Genomic DNA, 20,080 nt, shown 5'->3' with positions numbered 1-20,080 from the left:
GGACCCGTGGGCAGGAAGAGCTGCCCCAGGACCATGAAGAGAGGCGGGTTATATACTATGGAGTGGGGAGGCAGGGAGGGGGGAAGTCCAGGGGAAGTTTCCAGCGAGATTTTCATATGCTAAGGAAGACTCAAGGGATACTGGAGGCCTAGCTATTGTCAAGCTAGGGTTGTTTTTCCCTTTAGCAAAGCATTAGCATTAAGACACAGGGAGTTCCTGGAGGAACACCAAGTATTTGTCAATGGGCTGCAGGTTAGAAGGCAATTTAGTTCTATCTGCCATTTCCTTCTGCCTTTGTTCCCCACCTCACTATGGAGGGGTGATGGAGGCTTAGATCCTGCAGGACAATGATCTCTATCAGTTAACCATTTGTTTTTCCCCCTTTCCTTTGTTCTTGGGTAGCCAGGAGTGCCCAAGGAATATCACACATCCCACCTGCTTGGGGAGGGAGGGTGTGGATGTTTGCAGCCTATCAGCTTGCCTTATGTTCCCTCCTCACTCTTACTGGATGCCACCATTTGTGAACTGCTGTACTTTGTCATGAGGCCCCCTGAAATCAAGCTCTAGAGACAACTGAAGAAGAAACCCGCCTCACTTTGAAGTCAAATAAAGGTGGTAGAAAAAGATCGAGTTTGGGTGGGACAAGGCAGAATATCTATTTACCGGTAAGAAAGGCAGGAGAGACGGATTGGATTGGTTGCTACGAGTCTTTTTGGCAGTCATCAAATGGGCCTTTTCCCTTGTCAAGATATATCATTAAAAAAATAAGAAAAATATTAGGCCTCTATTTTCCAAGAAAAATAACTAAAGCCGGGGTTATTTTCTATTTTAATAAATTGGCTAGGTTGTCAGTAACGTTGTTTGCACATTTCATGAACTTACCTACTGGAATCATGTTTAGATTTCCTCCCAAAAATATAAACTATATCACATTGTCAGTAATATTATATCCATAAGCACACTCTGTTAAAACCGTGACAGTTTAGGGGCGCCTGGGTGGCTCAGTCGTTGAGCGTCCGACTTCGGCTCAGGTCATGATCTCAGGGTTTGTGGGTTTGAGCCCTGCGTCGGGCTCTGTGCTGACAGCTCGGAGCCTGGAGCCTGCTTCTGATTCTGTGTCTGCTTCTCTCTCTGCCCCTCCCCTGCTCATGCTCTGTTTCTCAAAAATAAATAAATGTAAAAAAACAAAAACTGTGACAGTTTATGCATTGATCTACGGCCTGACTTAAGCTTTTGTTATTTAAAACATTTTTTTGAACTTCCCTTTTTGTTTCCAGCTCTCCTTACCTAAAACAGGTTTCATTTAGTGATTAGATAGAACGTTCATGTATTATCCTCTAGGCTTCCTGAGTTTGCTGATGTAACATCACTTATGAGCCAGTGGGCAAGGCTTCTAGAACTATACGATATTGGTTTTGCAAGAGTTGGTTCAGAATCTGACACTCAGAAACAGAAGGTAATACAAATCACTACATTAACACTAGGCTTTATTACATTTGTCTGTCATTTAGTTTCCTTGGGGTTTGTCATCTTACAAGCAGAAAAATATTATTGACATCACAGAAGCTGCAGCCAATTTATCCCAACAGGCCTCTGTCCACTTCAAATACTACAAACAAACGTTCTTTATTAGCAAAACAATATTGTTTGAAAGTTTCCCAGAATTAATTTAGAATTTCCTAATTACTAAAAAAGATACGAGTTCCATCATGGTGCTGGGGACTAAAACCAGAATTTCAATTGAGGGCAACGTGATCTTTGTATCCTAGAACAAAAGTGCCTTATAAAATTAATAACTTAATGACCTAAAAGACACATACTTCGTCTAAGATAACAATAATTAATTTACAATCACTGTATAGTGTACGACAAAAGAAACAAAAGAAGGCCATATAAATTCGTTTTTTGAAGAAGTGTGAGACTCTTAACTTATATTTTAATATTTTGTTCATATATAGCCAACAGTAAGAGAGAAAGCCAACCTAGGGTCAGTCCAAAGTTCTGCAGGAGAAACATCAACCAGGGTCGCCGTGTTTGAACATGAGTCATTTCAGGAAGCTAAAAAAAGAATAAAAAACCAGAATAAGATCCAGATATATTCACTGCTGGGAAAAGTTTGGTGGGAAAACATGAGACTGTTATTCAGAACCTAATAACCTTTCAAATTCCCAAAGCAGTTACAAAATGCTTAATACCTACTCCCAACCAAAATTTGAAAATGTAAGATAAATTAAGTCATTTGATTGCGGTTAGAAGAATCCTAGTGTTGCCAGAAGTCTTAAAATGACAGAGTTATCAACTGAAACCAAGCGCAATCCTTACTTTTGTTTACTGTGAAGTAGATAATAGATGAAAAGTATTACTTTTGACTGTTCTGTTAGGTTTATGGAGCCATTAAACTTACTGGTTGTTACAAAGCACATATTTGTTTCCTTTCAAAGAGATCTTCAAGGTCTTTCTGACCTTCAGAACAATAAAGGAATCACGCCCTAAAGCTACACTTCACTCTCCTAGAGGCCAGTGACAAGGGTTTTGTTTGTGAAATGGCTTTAACACCATTGACAGCAAAATGTTCCTGTGAGCATCTAGGAACAGCACCTCAAGGTAGTATTTTTTCTTTCTTTCTTTTTTTCACTTGGCCTTTATTATTTTTTTTAATATGAAACATTGTCGAATTGGTTTCCATACAACACCCAGTGCTCATCCCAACAGGTGCCCTCCTCAGTGCCCCTCACCCCCCCTCCCCGCCCTCCCACCCCCCCATCAACCCTCAGTTTGTTCTCAGTTTTGAAGGGTCTCTTCTGGTGTCTTTTTTTTTTTTAATTGAAGTACAGTTGACACACAACGTTACATTAGTTTTGAGAGTAACACGTAGTGACTTACCACCTCTACACCGTATGCTATGCTGGCCACAAGTGAAGCTGTCATCTGTCACCTTACAACGCTCTTACACCGTGGACTATATTTCCTGTGCCGTATCAGTCCTCCCTGTGATGTGTTTTTGTCTCACATTCTTTCAAATCCCTCACCCCGGGAAGGTGAGTGGAGATCTCTCGTATGACATAGTCATTTCTATTAGAAAACAGGCTTAGGTCAGCCTGGAGGGGAGACTTAACTCACCCATGCCATTGTTGACATTTTGGGTTGGATAATTCTTTGTTACGGGGGTTGTAGGACGCTTAGCAGCATCCCTGACTTCTGCCTGACATATGTCAGCTGTACCTCTGACCCCAGTTGGGACAACCAACAATGTCTCCAGATGTTGTCAAATTTCCCTGAGGAGTAAAAATCACATCTGGTTGAAAACTGGGTTATTTACAGCAAGAAAAAGATAAAACATATAAAATGTGCAAGGGTTTTAGATTTACGGCAAGAGAAAACAGGTTGATATACTTTTTTTTTTTTTTTTTTTTACCTTGACATGTTTTTTTTCAGGCCTGTACAAGAGCATCTGGAATGTTCTATTTGGGTATGCTTGAGGTGGATATTTCTCCCTTTTAAAATTAAATAAATGGACAGAATGAAGATTAGGATTATTGTGTCCTGCTATCTTACACCCTAACATGGAGCAGTGGACTAGAAGGCAAAGTAGGATCCAGAAATGCTGTCCTGGGTGGATGACTTTAAAGAAATTATGTGTCCTATTGATTTGTCTCTGCCATGGTTAAACATCAGGTTAATGATACTACTTGAGAGTAATACTATTTGGTTCATTATCTATTATAAACTCAAAATGAAATTTGAAAATCCATAGAATATTCCCAAAGAGCCAACAATTTATGGTAATCTGGAGGGATTAACAAGATACATGCATCAGAGTCACCCCATACATCTGATTCTCAATAGTTTGTAAGCGATTTCCAAGAGGTGACTCCAAGGCCAGACAACATGGGCCACCAGTTCCCTTCTGTCTCAATAATTTATGTTTCAGGGGCGCCTGGGTGGCGCAGTCGGTTAAGCGTCCGACTTCAGCCAGGTCACGATCTCGCGGTCCGTGAGTTCGAGCCCCGCGTCAGGCTCTGGGCTGATGGCTCGGAGCCTGGAGCCTCTTTCCGATTCTGTGTCTCCCTCTCTCTCTGCCCCTCCCCCGTTCATGCTCTGTCTCCCTCTGTCCCAAAAATAAATAAACGTTGAAAAAAAAAAATTTAAAAAAAAAAATTTATGTTTCAGACCATCTTGGTGACACAATTAATTATGCCATCTCTGGTAACATAAAGGCTGAAGCTCTGACCAGCCTTATTTCCAAATACACTAAGGTATTGAGGTATTGTGTAGTTCCCTCTCCTCCCTGTTTTTCAAGCAAAGTAATTAATGTTCATTTACAAGATGTGGATGAATTTACAGCTCATCTTATGTCTGCTGTGTTCAGCACTACCTGATTGTTCATCTCTGATGAAGTAGAAGTAATTTCTAAAAAGATTTTCTTGGTAAATGCTCATAAAATGTGAATGATTTGCTGAACAATCATGCTGTTTTCAATGACGTGTTGAGAAAACTACTTCAGGCAAGACAGAAAGCATGGTGACGAAAATGGTTCTGGTTCAATAGATAGAACTTGAGATTTATTTTCAAACCACCAGTGTCTTAACCTACAATTGAGAAAGCTCATTTTCTAATTTTCATCTTTGCCTCAAACTTCTAGTCAGGATCTTTCGTTGGAAAGAAGTAGGTCTTGATTAGGTAGATTTAATAGCCAAAAAGTTGTAGATACAAAAACACAGAAATTAAATGAGGGTCCTGGGACTTCCCGCAAAATCTCAATCAGTTTCTGTCATGACTCAATCCAAAGAAATGCCACAATTTTGAAAAACAATTGTTTGATCTATTGTTTTCCTCACTAGCCTGTTTGTAGACCTGCTGTTTGCTTGTAGTGTGTGACACACGATAGAATTGAATAAATGTGTTTATAAGAGCTTCCAGACTCTGTCAGTGGCCCCATTCCCAGGGAGAAAACCAAGAATCCTTTATTCTGAGTATGCACATGGCATTGTCCACAAGAAAACATCATGAGGATTTTACAGCTCCAGGAGCAACCGTTCACATGAACTCAATGTCTTCTGGGAAGTTTTGCAACTTAAGATGACATTTTGAAAATCCATAGAATGTTCCCAAAGAATATTCCCCTGTGCGTTCAGAAAGGGGAGCGAGCATGTTATCTCTAACCGATTCATGGGAAGCCAAAGCAAGCTTCCCGCCATCCCGACCTTGGTGGACATTTCTAAGGCATGTATATTGATCGCCAAGGGGCCTGGAACACATAGCCCCAAGAGAGTACACGGGGCAAACACGAACACGACGGAGGGCCAAGGATGGAGTTGTTACAGTGTACAATCCTCTGTCTACTACAGCAACGAGATGAGCGGGCTTCTTGTCCTAGTTCTGACATCACATTCATGTGACTTTGAGTAAGTCATTATCCTCCTTGAGCCATGGTTTCCTCAGAACCAAAAGGAGTTAATAATTTAGCTCTTGCAGGATTATGAGGAGTAAATGGGCTGCAGGATATAAGAAAGGGCATGATAAAATGGATGTACATGAAAGTAAGCGCTGCATGAGACCTGTAGCCAGAGCATCCTGAAGACTTCAAGGGAACGATGAGCTGCTAGAAGGCACACCCAAATGGATGGCAAGATATCATAGAGTCGGGGCGCCTGGGTGGCTCAGTCAGTTAAATGTCTGACTTCGGCTCAGGTCATGATCTCACAGTTCACGAGTTCCAGCCCTACATCAAGATCTGTGTTGACAACTCAGAGCCTGGGGCCTACTTCACAATTTGTGTCTCCCTCTCTCTCTGCCCTTCTCTTGCTCTAGCTCTGTCTCTGTCTCTGTCTCTGTCTCTGTCTCTCTCTCTCTCTCTCAAAAATAAATAAACATTAAAAAAAAAAGACTAACCTTGTAAGCCTATAGAAATGGACAAACAATGAAAATCGACATTTAAAAAAAGTTTAAGGAGATTCTCATCTTGATATGGATCATCTTGATTTGGATGGTCTATCTGAACTTTGCACGTTCGCATGTAAGTGGATTTTGGTAAGAAAATCGAGCTAAGCTTGCTTTTGAGAAAATACTTGGCTCTTTTTTGGATGATTATGGATGAATATATAAATCGTAATATCTCTTGGATATGCACCAAAATACCAGAGAGTCTCACAAAAAGTCTTTCCAAAAGACACAAATGTAAAATGCCAAATCCCAACCGTGTCTGATTACAACATTTCACTTTCTTTGAACTTACCCATATTTTTGTTATCATTTCAGTCAGTAAATTTTGAAGGGGCATAAAGATATATATGCATTCATTTTTAAGAGTATATATTTTGTTTTTTCTTTTTAAAAAATTCCTGACATGAGTTTTAGTGCTACCCATTTTCCCCTGGATTTCAAGAGAAAAGTCCCTTTTTCCTCTAGGGCAATTAGATTCCCTTATTGAATAATTTTAAGATCCTGATTATATCCTAAGACTAGAGGGGGTGAAATGATGGATAGAGTATGTTAACAATGAAGTAAAAGGTCAGGAAAAAAGAGAAATGTTAGCAAAACACTTTTGCCCGGAGATAGAGCTAAGAGATATGTTTTTTAGATTGCTGCCAGAAATTTGGAAATCTTGAAGTAGAAAGCAACTTTCTTTTTTACCTCCATGTTTAGCAAATTCCCCAACTCAAATCAGTGGATGCCAAAATATGACAGCCAAGGAATTGTAATGTTCTGGCAAAAAAGAAAAAGAAAATCTTTACCTAAAAGCCTTTTAACATGCTTTTTTTTTTTTTTTTTTTCAGATTTGAATCAGACACTGGAGACCAATTCCCTAGATGGACCAAGTCTACATGGTGACTGACCTATCTGTAGATAATGGTCCCTATATTTCTATTAACTAACTGAGATGTAGGTATGGTGACCAAACCTCTGATTAGAATTTCTGGACATTTAGAAAGTGATATGAAGCACATGATTTATACTTGAGTCAGTCTCCATAACTGTATTCATAGTCTTAACTTTTTAAAGGGAATGCTCACAGAGAATGTTAGAACACATGAGGAAAGAAAGTGGATAAATTCTAATGGCATGTGCCTTGTAATAATTATATACTAGGGAGGACTCATCGCAAAGGAGGATGATCTATAAAACATTCTCTAGAACTAAGATTTTTTGTCTCTCCTTACACATCTAAGCTGCAGAATCTTGCTGTGCAAAGCCTTCTCTGTCTACTTCTATCTGTATTTTGAAACAGGTTTCTTGTGGGTATTAAAGCTCTATTGCTACATATTTCAACATTTACTTTCAGTATAGATCATAAATGTGTGTACTGAAAAAGAAAGTTCAGCATCCAATGCTTCTACAAAACACCAAAAAATCAAAGTCCTTTCATTATTAAAAATTTATAATTTAAATATAAATATTCAACATTCACTTATTTAAAAAAATTTTTTTTAAATGTTTATTCATTTTTGAGAGAGAAAGAGGCAGAGCATGAGCGGGGAAGGGGCAGAGAGAGGGAGATACAGAATCCAAAGCAGGCTCCATCCAGGCTCTGAGCTGTCAGCACAGAGCCCGACAGGGGGCTCAAACTCACGAACCATGAGATCATGATCTGAGGCGAAGTCAGGCGTTTAACCAACTGAGCCATTCAGGTGCCCCTCACTTATTTTTTTTTTTTTAATTATTTTTTTTTTCCAACGTTTATTTATTTTTGGGACAGAGAGAGACAGAGCATGAACGGGGGAGGGGCAGAGAGAGAGGGAGACACAGAATCGGAAACAGGCTCCAGGCCCTGAGCCATCAGCCCAGAGCCCGACGCGGGGCTCGAACTCACGGACCGCGAGATCGTGACCTGGCTGAAGTCGGACGCTTAGCCGACTGCGCCACCCAGGCGCCCCTCACTTATTTTTTAAAAAGTTTATTTATTTATTTATTTTGAGAGTGAGACTGAGAGTGTGAGAAGGAGAAGGGCAGAGAGATAGGGGGAAGGAATCCCAAGCAGGCTCTGCAGTGTCACCACAGAGCCCGGCATGGGGCTCGAACCCACAAACCATGAGATCATGACCTGAGCTGAAATCAAAAGTCAGATGCTTACCTGACTGAGCCACCCAGGCGCCCCTCAACATTCACTTAATTGAAGATATTTGGTGATGTTTTTTCTGAAGGTAAAATTGTAATTTAAATGTTTTTCCTTTCTCAGGAATACGTAGTTTTTGACATTATTAACTTTCAAGAGAAATAATTTGCTTCTCCATTCATGAGGCTCTCTTGATAACTGACTTACACCATCTTCTTTTCAGAAAGACCCTAAAACCCATTCATTATGCACATGGAGTTAGGTATGCATTTGCATTTGCTAAAAGGAGCCGTTCTCGTTCCTAAGAAATATGATGAGAGGGGCGCCTGGGTGGCGCAGTCGGTTAAGCGTCCGACTTCAGCCAGGTCACGATCTCGCGGTCCATGAGTTCGAGCCCCCGTCAGGCTCTGGGCTGATGGCTCAGAGCCTGGAGCCTGTTTCCGATTCTGTGCCTCCCTCTCTCTCTGCCCCTCCCCCGTTCATGCTCTGTCTCTCTCTGTCCCCCCAAAAAAATAAACGTTGGAAAAAGAAATATGATGAGAGAGAAAACCTCAGAAATGTAATTTGTAGGCTGTCCTAATAATACTTACTCTCACTAGGGGCACACATTCCATAGGTTGTTCTAATTGTCACATTTTTATTATTTTTATTTTTTTAAGTTTATTTATTTTGACACAGAGAGACAGCAAGTGAGTGTGAATGGGGGAGGGGCAGAGAGAGAGGGAGAGAGAGAGAATCCCAAGCAGGCTCCACGCTGTCTGCACAGAACCCAATATGGGGCTGGATCCCAGGAACTGTGAGATCATGACCTGAGTTGAAATCAAGAGTCAGACACTTAACCAACTGAGCCACCCAGAAGCCCTCGTCACATTTTTAAAGAACTTAATTGTGTCTTTGCAGAAGACCCACATCTGAGAACAAGATGGAAGTTTGTTAGTGAAAGTCATGATTTGGCTTTTTTTTTTTTTTTTTTTGGTAAAAAAGATGAACAAACTGAAAATCAACAACTCTTCTCAGATATGACAGAAAAGTGAGGTCCAATGACTGACCCACACGTTGGAAAGAAAGTCAAGTGAATATACAGAATCACAACTTACCTGAGCAGAAACCTACAGGAAGAAACTTTTGTGGGACCCAATAAGCCAAGGTAGGGAAAAAGAAACACACAAACCTGTAATTGACAAATTATTACAGGCTTAGTGTAGACAAGCCTAAGAATTAAAAAATTTAGGGGGACCCTAAGTCTCAGAGGGTCCCCCACACTTTTGTTGATTTTACTGTCAGGAGCTCTACCAAATTCTCACAGTGAATATTGGGGGGGCGGGGAATCCCTCAGTGCTTTTATCAAGAGGAAGATAAAGAAGCCATTTTGAAATCCTTTAGAGATTCTGATCTTAACAAGGATTTCCCTTATGAGAAACTATTTTATCAAAGTCTAACCTGCTGGAGTTTTATCAGAGCCTAGGGAAGGGAAGTCCTCAACTTCACCCCACTGTAGCCATTTTCTTCCACCTAAAGGGGGAGGAGGCAAGAAGTTCACAGTCTGGAAGCACAGGCTCCCCACAAGACCAAGACCTAATCAAAGAACTACGGAAGGCTCCCCTTCTCTCCATGCCTTACCACGCCATTACTACAGGACTCTTGGCCACACAATTCCTTTTAGCCAGTACAACAGGTCGTGCTTTCAACCAAAATAACATGAATTACTATAAGGCAAAAAAACACAGTTTAAAGAGACTGAACAACCTTCGGAACCAGAGTCAGATACAGCAGGAAAGTTGGCATAATCAGGCCAGGAATTAAAAAAACAAACAAACTGTGACTCATATGGTAAGGGCTTTAATGGGAAAAGTAGACAACGTAAACGATAAAAGATAGATAATATAAGCAGAGAGATTCTTCTAAAAAAGAATCAAAAAGAAAAGTTAGAGATGAAAAACACTGCAAGAGAAAAGAACAATGATGGGCTCATTAGTGTACGGGACATAGCTGAGGAAAAACTCTGAGTTTGAAGCTATGACAATAGAAACTTCCAAAATTGAAAAGCAGAGAGAAAAAAGACCCCAAAAACCCAAAACATAATATCGAAACCATGAGGGAAAATGTGTAATATAGGTGTATTGGTAATATCAGAAAAAAAAAAAAGAGAGAGAGAGAAAATGGAAGCAATATTAGAAGAACAATGGCTGTGAATTCCCCCCCCCCCAAAATATCAGGTACCAAATCCCAGCTCCAAAGAAGCTCAGAGAATAGCAAGCGGAGATGTGCCAACAAAACAAAACAAAACCAACCAACCAACAACAAGCAAACAAAAACAAAACACCCTCCACGTAGGCATATCATTTTCAGACTTTAGAAAAACAAAGGTAAGAAAAAAACCTTAAGAGATGGAAGAGTAAAAAACAAAAACAAAAACAAACAAGCAACCAAAACCAAAACCAAAACCCAAACAAAAAACTTATATAGAGAGGAGCAAGGACAGAATTATATCTGAATTCTCCTCTGAAACGATGCAAGAAAAAAAAAAAAAGAGTGAGAGAAAATGTTTAAAGTGTTGAGAGAGAAAATCACCAAGTTAGAATTCTGCACCTCCAAACTTTTCCAAGAGTGAAAGGAGGGAGCGCCTGGGTGGCTCAGTCAGTTAAATATCCAACTCCTCATCTCGACTCAGGTCATGATTATACAATTCGTGAGTTTTAGCCCTGCGTTGGGCCCTGTGCTGACAGTACGGAGCCTGCTTGGAATTTTCTCTCCCTCTCTCTCTACCCCCACCCCACTCATGCTCCTCTCTCTCTCAAAATAAATAAACTTAGACAACAAAAAGAGAGAAAGGAAAATAAGACTTTATCAGACAAACGAAACTTGAGTAAATTTGTTGCCAGTAAAAAATGTTAATTGCAGTTCTTTGGAGATGGGAAAATGACAAAGGTCAGAAACAGGGATCTACACAAGAAAGGAAGAGTATCAGAAAGTGAATAAGTGAAAGCAAAATGAAAACTTTTAGGTTTTAAAGTTCTAATTGATCCAACAGATAATGGTTTCTTCAAAATAATAGCAACAATGTATTCCATTCCGTATGCTTGTGTGTGCCTATGTATGTATGCTTATGTAATATTGAAATAATTGACAGAAATGATGCAACGGATGGGGAGGATGGATTAGGAATATTTTCTTATTACAAGGTACTTTTATTATCCATGGAGCAGTGTTATTTGAAAGAGGAGTTGGATAACTTGTAAATGTATACTGAAAACTCTAGAGTAACCACTTAAAATACTCAAAAAAGAAGTATAATTCATGTGCTAACAAATGAGTCAAGTGGAATTATATAAAATGCTCAATTAAAATCACAAGACGGAAAAGGTGTGGAAGGCAAAAAAAAGGTAGCCATAAAGAACAAAAGGCAACAATTAGAAAACAGTAACAAATATAGTAGATTTTAATCCAACTATATCAATATTCACTCTAAATGTCAATAGACTAAATACACCAAAAAAAAAAAAAAAGAGGGATTTTCAGAACGGATCAAAACATGAGACCCAACTATATGCTTTCTACAAGAAGTCCATTTTAAATATAAAGGCACATATCAATTAGAAGTAAAGGCATGGATGAAGATATATCATGCTAACACTGAGTAAAAGAAAGCAAGACTACCTATGTTAATTTCAAACAGAGCAGACTTCAGAGCAAGAAATGCTATCAAGGATAAAGATGGGCATTAAATAAAAACAAAAGACTCAATACTCCAAAAAGACATAACAATTCCTAATATGTGTGTACCTAACAACAGAGAGTTAAAAAATGTGAGGGGTGTCTGGGTGGCTTGGTCGGTTGAGCATCCGACTCCAGCCCAGGTCATGATCTCACAGCTCGTGAGTTCGAGCCCCGCGTCAGGCTCTGTGCTGACAACTCAGAGACTGGAGCCTGCTTCAGATTCTGGGTCTCCCTCTCTCTCTGCCCCTAACCCACTTGCATTCTGTCTCTGTCTCTCTCTCAAAACTAAATAACACATTAAAAAAAGATGTGAGACAAAAATTGATAGAACAGCAAAGAGAAAGAGACTGATCCACTATTATTGTTGGAGACCTTAACATGCTTCTATCAGAAATGGACAGATGCAGCAAAAGTTGATTCTATGAAAACATCAATAAAATCTATAAGCCTCTACCCAGTTAAGAGAAACAGAAAACATAAATTACTGATATCAGAAATGAAAGGGGTATCACTACAAATACCAAGGACAATAAAAGCATAATAAATGGATGTTATGAACAACTCTATACCCACAAATTCGATAATCTGGATGAAACACAAAAATTCTTTTAACAGACAACTGCTAAAACTCATACAAGAAAAAATATACAATCCGAATAGGCCTATATCTATTTTTAATATTGAATCAATAATCAATAACCTTCCAAAACAAAAGTACCATGCCCAGATGAGTTCACCTGTGAATTCAACCAAACGTTTAAGGAAGAAATTATACCGATTCCCTACAATCTTTTCCAGAAGACAGGGGCAGAGGGAATACTTCCTAACTCATTCTAAAAGGCCAGCAATATCTTAATACCAAAACTAAAGACATTGCAAGAAAACTATAGAGCAATATCTCTTATGAACAGATATGAAAACTTCTCAACAAAATATTAGCAAATTGAATCCAACAATATGTAAAAGAACTACACACCACAACCACATGGGATTTATCTAAATACATAAGACTGGTCCAACATTCAACAATTAATACGGTCTATATGACAACATCGACAGTCAAAAGAAGATATTAATAGATGCACAAAAAGCACTCGTTTATGAAAAAAATTCCCAGCAAACTAGGATTATAAAGAAACTTCCTCAAATTCATCATGAACATCTGTAATTAAAAAACAAAACAAAACCCTACAGGTAACATCATGCTTGGTGAGAAACTAGACTTATTGCTAAGATCAGGCACAAGGCAAGGATGTCCCATCCCACTGATGCTTTTTCAACATCAAGTTGAAAGTCTTACTGAATTCAATAAGAGGAGAAAAGGAATTTAAAGGAATATAGAAAAAGATCACTTATGTATAAAATCCAAAAGAATCATCAAAAAGACTCCTAGAACCAATAAGTGCTTATAGCAAAGTTGCAAGATACAGTAATAGACAGTAATATACAAAAGTTGACTAATTTTATACATATGAGGAATGAACAACTGGAATTTGAATTAAAAACACATTAGCATTTATGTTAGCATCAAAAAATGAAATACTTAGGGATAAATCTAAAAATTATGTACACAATCTGTGTGAGAAAAAGTGTAAAGTTCCAAAAAAAGATATCAAGGAAAAAATAAAGAAGCATAGAGATAGTCCATGTCCATGGATAGGAAAAATCAGTATTGTCGAGATGTCAGTTCTTCTACAGATTCAACACAGTCCCATCCAAAATCTCAATAAGTTCTCTCATGGCTGTTGACAAACTGATACCAGGATTTATATGAAGAGGCAAGAGACCGAGAAAGGCCACCATATAATTGAAGGAGAAGAACGAAGTTGGAGAGCTGACACTGTCAGTCTTCAAGACTTAATATAAAATTGCAGTAATCACAACAGTATGGAACTGGTGAAAGGACAGAAAGACAGATTAAAGGAACAGAACAAAGAAGCCAGAAATAGACCTATATAAATATAGCCAACCGGTCTTTGACAAAGGAGCAAAAGTAATAAAATGGAACAAAGATAGTCTTTTTTAAAAAAAAACCTGCAATGAATCTATACACAGACCTTACATCCTCCACGAAAATTAAGTCAAAATGAATCATAGCTCTAAATGGAAAACAGAAAAGTGTGAAACTCCTAGAAGATAACAGAGGAGAAAACCTACATGATCTTGGGTACAGTGATGCCTTTTTTAGATATAATACCAGAGACATGATTCATGAAAGCAATCATTGATAAGCTGAATTTCATTAAAATTAAATTTTCTTCTTTGCAAAAGACATGTCAAGAAAATGAAAAGACAAGCCAGAGATTTGGAAAAATTTTTGGCAGAAGACACATCTGATAAGAGACTGCCATCCAAAACATACAAAGAACTCTTGAAATGCATAAATAGGAAACAACCCAGTTTCAAATAATGGTTAAAAGACCTGGACAGACACCTCCCCCAAAGAAGGTACACAGATGGCAAGCAAGCATATTCAGAGGTGTTTAACATCATATTTCACTAGGAAATGTCAAACGAAAGCAGCAACGAGATATCACTACCCAACTATGACCACAGCCAAAATCCAAACATCGATGACACTGAATTCTAACAAGGACCTTGAGCAAGAGGGACTCTCATTTAATGCTGGTGGGAATGCAAAATGGTATAATCACTTTGGAAGACATTTGGAAATCTTTCCTGGAACTAGACATATTCTTATCCTATGATCCGGGGATTACACTCCTTGATATTTCCCCAAATATATAGAAAATTTATGTTCACTCAAAACCCTGCACATGGATATTTATAGCAGCTTTGTTTGTAACTGCCCAAACCTGGAAGTGACCAAGATGTTCTGCAGTGGGCAAAAGGATAAATGCACTGTGGTATATCCAGATATGACATAGTGCCAAAAAGAAATGAGCTATTGAGCCACGAGAAGACTGGGAGAGACCTTAAAACCGTATCCCTAAGTGAAAGAGGCCAGTTTCAAAAGGTACATACTGAATGATTCCAACTACACTGAATTCTGGAAAAGGCAAAACTACAGAGATTAAAAAATATTCGTGGTTTCTAGGGGCTAATGGAAAGGGAAGAGGCAGGACACAGAGGATTTTTAGGGCAGGGGAACTATTCTACACATTACAAGGGTGGGTATGTGTCATTTGTCAAGACCCATAGAGCATACAACACCACATATGCAATAAATGTGAACTCTGGACTTTGGGTGATAATAATGTGTCAACAGAGTTTCTTAATTATAACAAATGTACCTCTGTGGTGCAGGATGTTGAGAGTGGGGAAAAGCATGCACATGGAGGACAGATGTTATTTGGAAATTCTCTGGACTTTCTACTCAGTTTTGTCATGAACCTCAAACTGCTCTCAAAAATAAAGTTTTTTAACTAAAAAAAAATCCATTTCCCAGTTACACTAACCATATTTCAAGTGCTTGATGAGACAGCCACACATAAAAAAAAAAAGTCACTAGATAAATTAAAGAAACACTTTGCGGGAAGTATAGGCCCACTGGGAGAAGAATTATAATGGTTATGGATCATTCTGTATTTCTTCTGCCCACACGTTCCTATTGCTCTAAAAATAGGAGAAGAAAGGAGAAGAAGGAAAGGCTAAAGTATATTTTAAGTTACTGGACTGTTTAGTGGCTTAGGTCAAACTAGAGAGTGCCATTTCAGAGTCTTCTGTTTATACTCAGAAGGATCTTTTTTTCCCTAGTATTTTCCACAATTTTATACCTGTATAACATCTGCATATTATCAAATGCATGAACAAAAATGGACTTTAGAATATTCACTCATCTGGGTATTTACAACAATGTTAATAAAGCATTCAGTTAATTTTTTCTTTTGATCTTTTGAAGGGTCATTTGATAATTACTCATTGATAACATGTTATCTAGAAAATGATTAAAAAGAGACATTGGTCACTTTGGAGAATTTTTTAAATTAAATAGATAGGTAAGTAGATAGTTTACTATGGTTCTTTTTTTTTAATATGAAGTTTATTGTCAAATTTGTTTCCATACAACACCCAGTGCTCATCCCAACAGGTGTCCTCCTCAATGCCCATCACCCAACCTCCCCTCCTTCCCACCCCCATCAACCCTCAGTTTATTCTCAGTTTTTAAGAGTCTCTTCTGGTTTGGCTCTCTCCCTCTCCAACTTTATTTTTCCTTTCCCTCCCCCACAGTCTTCTGTTAAGTTTCTCAGGATCCACATAAGAGTGAAAACATATGGTATCTGTCTTTCTCTGCCTGACTTATTTCACTTAGCATAACACTCTCCAGTTCCGTCCACGTGGCTACAAAAGGCCATATTTCATTCTTTCTCATTGCCAAGTAGTATTCCATTGCATATATAAGCCACAACTTCTTTATCCATTTATCAATTGATGGACATTTAGGCTCTTTCCATAATTTGGCCATTGTTGAAAGTGCTGCTATAAACATTGGGGTACAAGTGCCCCTATGCCTCAGTACTCCTGTATCCCTTGGGTAAATTCCTAGCAGTGCTATTGCTAGGTCAGAGGGTAGATCTATTTTTAATTTTTTGAGGAACCTCCACACTGTTTCCCAGAGCAGCTGCACCAGTCTGCATTCCCACCAACAGTACAAGAGGGTTCCCGTTTCTCCATATCCTCGCCAGCATCTATAGTCTCCTGATTTGTTCATTTTAGCCACTCTGACTCGTGTGAGGTGGTATCTGAGTGTGGTTTTGATTTGTATTTTTCCCTGATGAGGAGCGACGTTGAGCATCTTTTCATGTGCCTGTTGGCCATCTGGATGTCTTCTTTAGAGAAGTGTCTATTCATGTCTTCTGCCCATTTCTTCACTGGATTATGTGTTTTTTTGGGTATGGAGTTTGGTGAGTTCTTTAAAGATTTTTGGATACCAGCCCTTTGTCCGATATGTCATTTGCAAATATCTTTTCCCATTCTGTCGGTTGCCTTTTAGTTTTGTTGATCGTTTCCTTTGCAGTGCAGAAGCTTTTTACCTTGATGAGGTCCCAATAGTTCATTTTTGCTTTTAATTCCCTTGCCTTTGGAGATGTGTCAAGTAAGAAATTGCTGCAGCTGAGGTCAGAGAGGTTTTTTCCTGCTTTTTCCGGTTTTGATGGTTTCCTGTCTCACATTCAGATCTTTCATCCATTTTGAATTTATTTTTGTGAATGGTGTAAGAAAGTGGTCTAGTTTCATTCTTCTGCATGTTGCTGTCCAGTTCTCCCAGCACCATTTGTTAAAGAGACTGTCTTTTTTCCATTGGATATTCTTTCCTGCTTTGTCAAAGATTAGTTGGCCATACTTTTGTGGGTCCAAGTCTGGAGTCTCTATTCTATTCCATTGGTCTATGTGTCTGTTTTTGTGCCAATACCATGCTGTTTTGATGATTACAGTTTTGTAGGCTAAAGTCTGAGATTGTGATGCCTCCTGCTTTGGTCTTCTTCCTCAAAATTACTTTGGCTATTTGGGGTCTTTTGTGGTTTCATACAAATTTTAGGATTGCTTGTTCTAGTTTTGAGAGGAATGCTCATGAAATATTGATTGTGATTGCATTGAGTGTGTAGATAGCTTTGGGTAGTATTGACATTTTGACAATATTTATTCTTCCAACCCATAAGCATGGAATGTTTTCCCATTTCTTTATATCTTCTTCAATTTCCTTAATAAGCTTTCTATAGTTTTCAGCATACAGATCTTTTAAATCTTTGGTTAGGTTTATTCCTAGGTATTTTATGATTCTTGGTGCAATTGTGAATGGGATCAGTTTCTTTATTTTAGTCTTTCTGTTGCTTCATTATTAGTGTATAAGAATGCAACTGATTTCTGTACATTGATTTTGTATCCTGCGACTTTGCTGAATTCATGTATCATTTCTACCAGAGTACTGGTGGAGTCTATTGGGTTTTTCTTGTATAGCATCGTGTCATCTGCCAAAAGTGAAAGCTTCACTTCATCTTTGCCAATTTTGATGCCTTTGATTTCCTTTTGTTGTCTGATTGCTAGAACTTCCAACACTATGTTAAACAACAGCGGTGAGAGTGGACATCCCTGTCGTGTTCCTGACCTCAGGGGGAAAGCTCTCAGTTTTTCCCCATTGAGGGTGATATTAGCTGTGGGCTTTTCATAAATGGCTTTTGTGACATTTAAGTATGTTCCTTCTATCCCAACTTTCTCGAGGTTTTTATTAAGAAAGGATGTTGAATTTTGTCAAATGCTTTTTCTGCATGGATTGACAGGATCATATGGTACTTATCTTTTCTTTTATTAATCTGATGTATCACATTGATTGATTTGTGAATGTTGAACCAGCCCTGCATCCCAGGAATGAATCCCACTTGATCATGGTGAATAATTCTTTTTATATGCTGTTGAGTTGGATTTGCTAGTATCTTGTTGAAAATTTTTGCATCCATATTCATCAGGGATATTAGCCTATAGTTCTCTTTTTTTGCTGGATCTCTGTCTGGTTTGGAAATCAAAGTAATGCTGGCTTCATAGAATAAGTCTGGAAGTTTTCCTTCCCTTTCTATTTTTTGGAACATCTTAAGAAGGATAGGTGTTATCTCTGCTTTAAATGTTTGGTAGAATTCCCCAGGGAAGCCATCTGGTGCTGGACTCTTATTTGTTGGAAGATTTTTGATAACTGGTTCAATTTCTTCGCAGGTCATGGGTCTGTTCGAATTTTCTATTTCTTCCTGTTTGAGTTTTGGAAGTGTGTGGGTGCTTAGGAATTTGTCCATTTCTTCCAGGTTGTCCAGTTTGTTGGCATATAATTTTTCATAGTATTCCCTGATAATTGCTTGTATCTCTGAGGGATTGGTTGTAATAATTAAATATTCATTCATTATTTTATCTATTTGGGTCATCTCCCTTTTCTTTTTGAGAAGCCTGGCTAGAGGTTTATCAGTTTTGTTTATTTTTTCAAAAAGCCAATTCTTGGTTTCACTGATCTGCTCTACTGTTTTTTTAGATTCTATGTTGTTTATTTCTGCTCTGATCCTTTATTATTTCTCTTCTTCTGATGGGTTTGGGGTGTCTTTGCTGTTCTGCTTCTATTTCCTTTGGGTATGCTGTTAGATTTTGTAGTTGGGATTTTTCTTGTTTCTTGAGATAGGCATAGACTGCAATGTATTTTCCTCTGAGGACTGCCTTCACTGCATCCCAAAGTGTTTGCATTGTTGTATTTTCATCTTCATTTGTTTCCATATATTTTTAAATTTCTTCTCTAATTGCCTGGCTGACCCATTCATTCTTTAGTAGGGTGTTCTTTAATCTCCATGCTTTTGGAGATCTTCCAGACTTTTTCCTGTGGTTGATTTCAAGTTTCATAGCATTGTGGTCTGAAAGTGTGCATGGTATGATCTCAATTCTTTTATACTTATGAAGGGCTGTTTTGTGACCCAGTATGTGATCTATCTTGGAGAATGTTCCATGTGCACTCGAGAAGAAAGTATATTCTGTTGCTTTGGGATGCAGAGTTCTAAATATATCTGTCAAGTCCATCTGATCCAATGTATCATTCAGGGCCCTTGTTTCTTTATTGATCCTGTATCTAGATGATCTATCCATTGTTGTAGGTGGGGTGTTAAAGTACCCTGCAATTACCACATTCTTATCAATAAGGTTGCTTATGTTTATGCTTATTAATTGTTTTATATATTTGGGGCTCCTGTATTCAGTGCACAGACATTTATAGTTGTTAGCTCTTCCTGATGGAAAGACCTTGTAATTATTATATAATGCCCTTCTTCATCTCTTGTTGTAGCCTTTAATTTAAAGTCTAGTTGGTCTGATATAAGTATGGCTACTCCAGCTTTCTTTTGACTTCCAGTAGCATGATAGATAGTTCTCCATCCCCTCACTTTCAATCTGAAGGTGTCCTCAGGTCTAAAATGCATCTCTTGTAGACAGCAAATAGATGGGTATTTTTTTTTCTACCCATTCTGATACCCTATGTCTTTTGGTTGGAGCATTTATTCCATTTACATTCAGTGCTATTATTGAGAGATATGGGTTTAGAGTCATTGTGATGTCTGTAGGTTTCATGCTTGTAGTGATGTCTCTGGTGCTTTGTGGTCCTTGCAACATTTTACTCACAGAGTGCCCCTTAGGATCTCTTGTAGGGCTGGTTTAGTGGTGATGAATTCTTTCAGTTTTTGTTTGTTTGGGAAAACCTTTATCTCTCCTTCTATTCTGAATGACAGGCTTGCAGGATAAGGATTCTTGGCTGCATATTTTTTCTGTTCATCACATTGAAGATTTCCTGCCATTCCTTTCTGGCCTGCCAAGTTTCAGTATATAGGTCTGCTA

The 20,080-nt window shown here is 38.4% G+C and overlaps 1 protein-coding gene across 3 annotated transcripts in view; it reads right to left on the bottom strand.

Moving 5' to 3' along the window:
* Positions 1-1,929: 1,929 nt before the first annotated feature.
* SLC39A12 (solute carrier family 39 member 12) overlaps positions 1,930-20,080 on the bottom strand; it is an 84,335-nt gene continuing 66,184 nt past the window's right edge. For all 3 annotated transcript variants that reach the window (XM_047867682.1, XM_047867683.1, XM_047867684.1), the window contains one exon: positions 1,930-2,058. In XM_047867682.1, coding sequence (XP_047723638.1) covers positions 1,930-2,058 — 129 coding nt within the window. The remainder of the gene's footprint in view (positions 2,059-20,080) is intronic.

Source organism: Prionailurus viverrinus, chromosome B4 (assembly GCF_022837055.1).
Source record: "Prionailurus viverrinus isolate Anna chromosome B4, UM_Priviv_1.0, whole genome shotgun sequence".
Lineage (NCBI taxonomy): Eukaryota > Metazoa > Chordata > Mammalia > Carnivora > Felidae > Prionailurus > Prionailurus viverrinus.
Note: the sequence above shows the minus strand (reverse complement) of the source record. Positions and strands in the feature narration are given on the sequence as shown.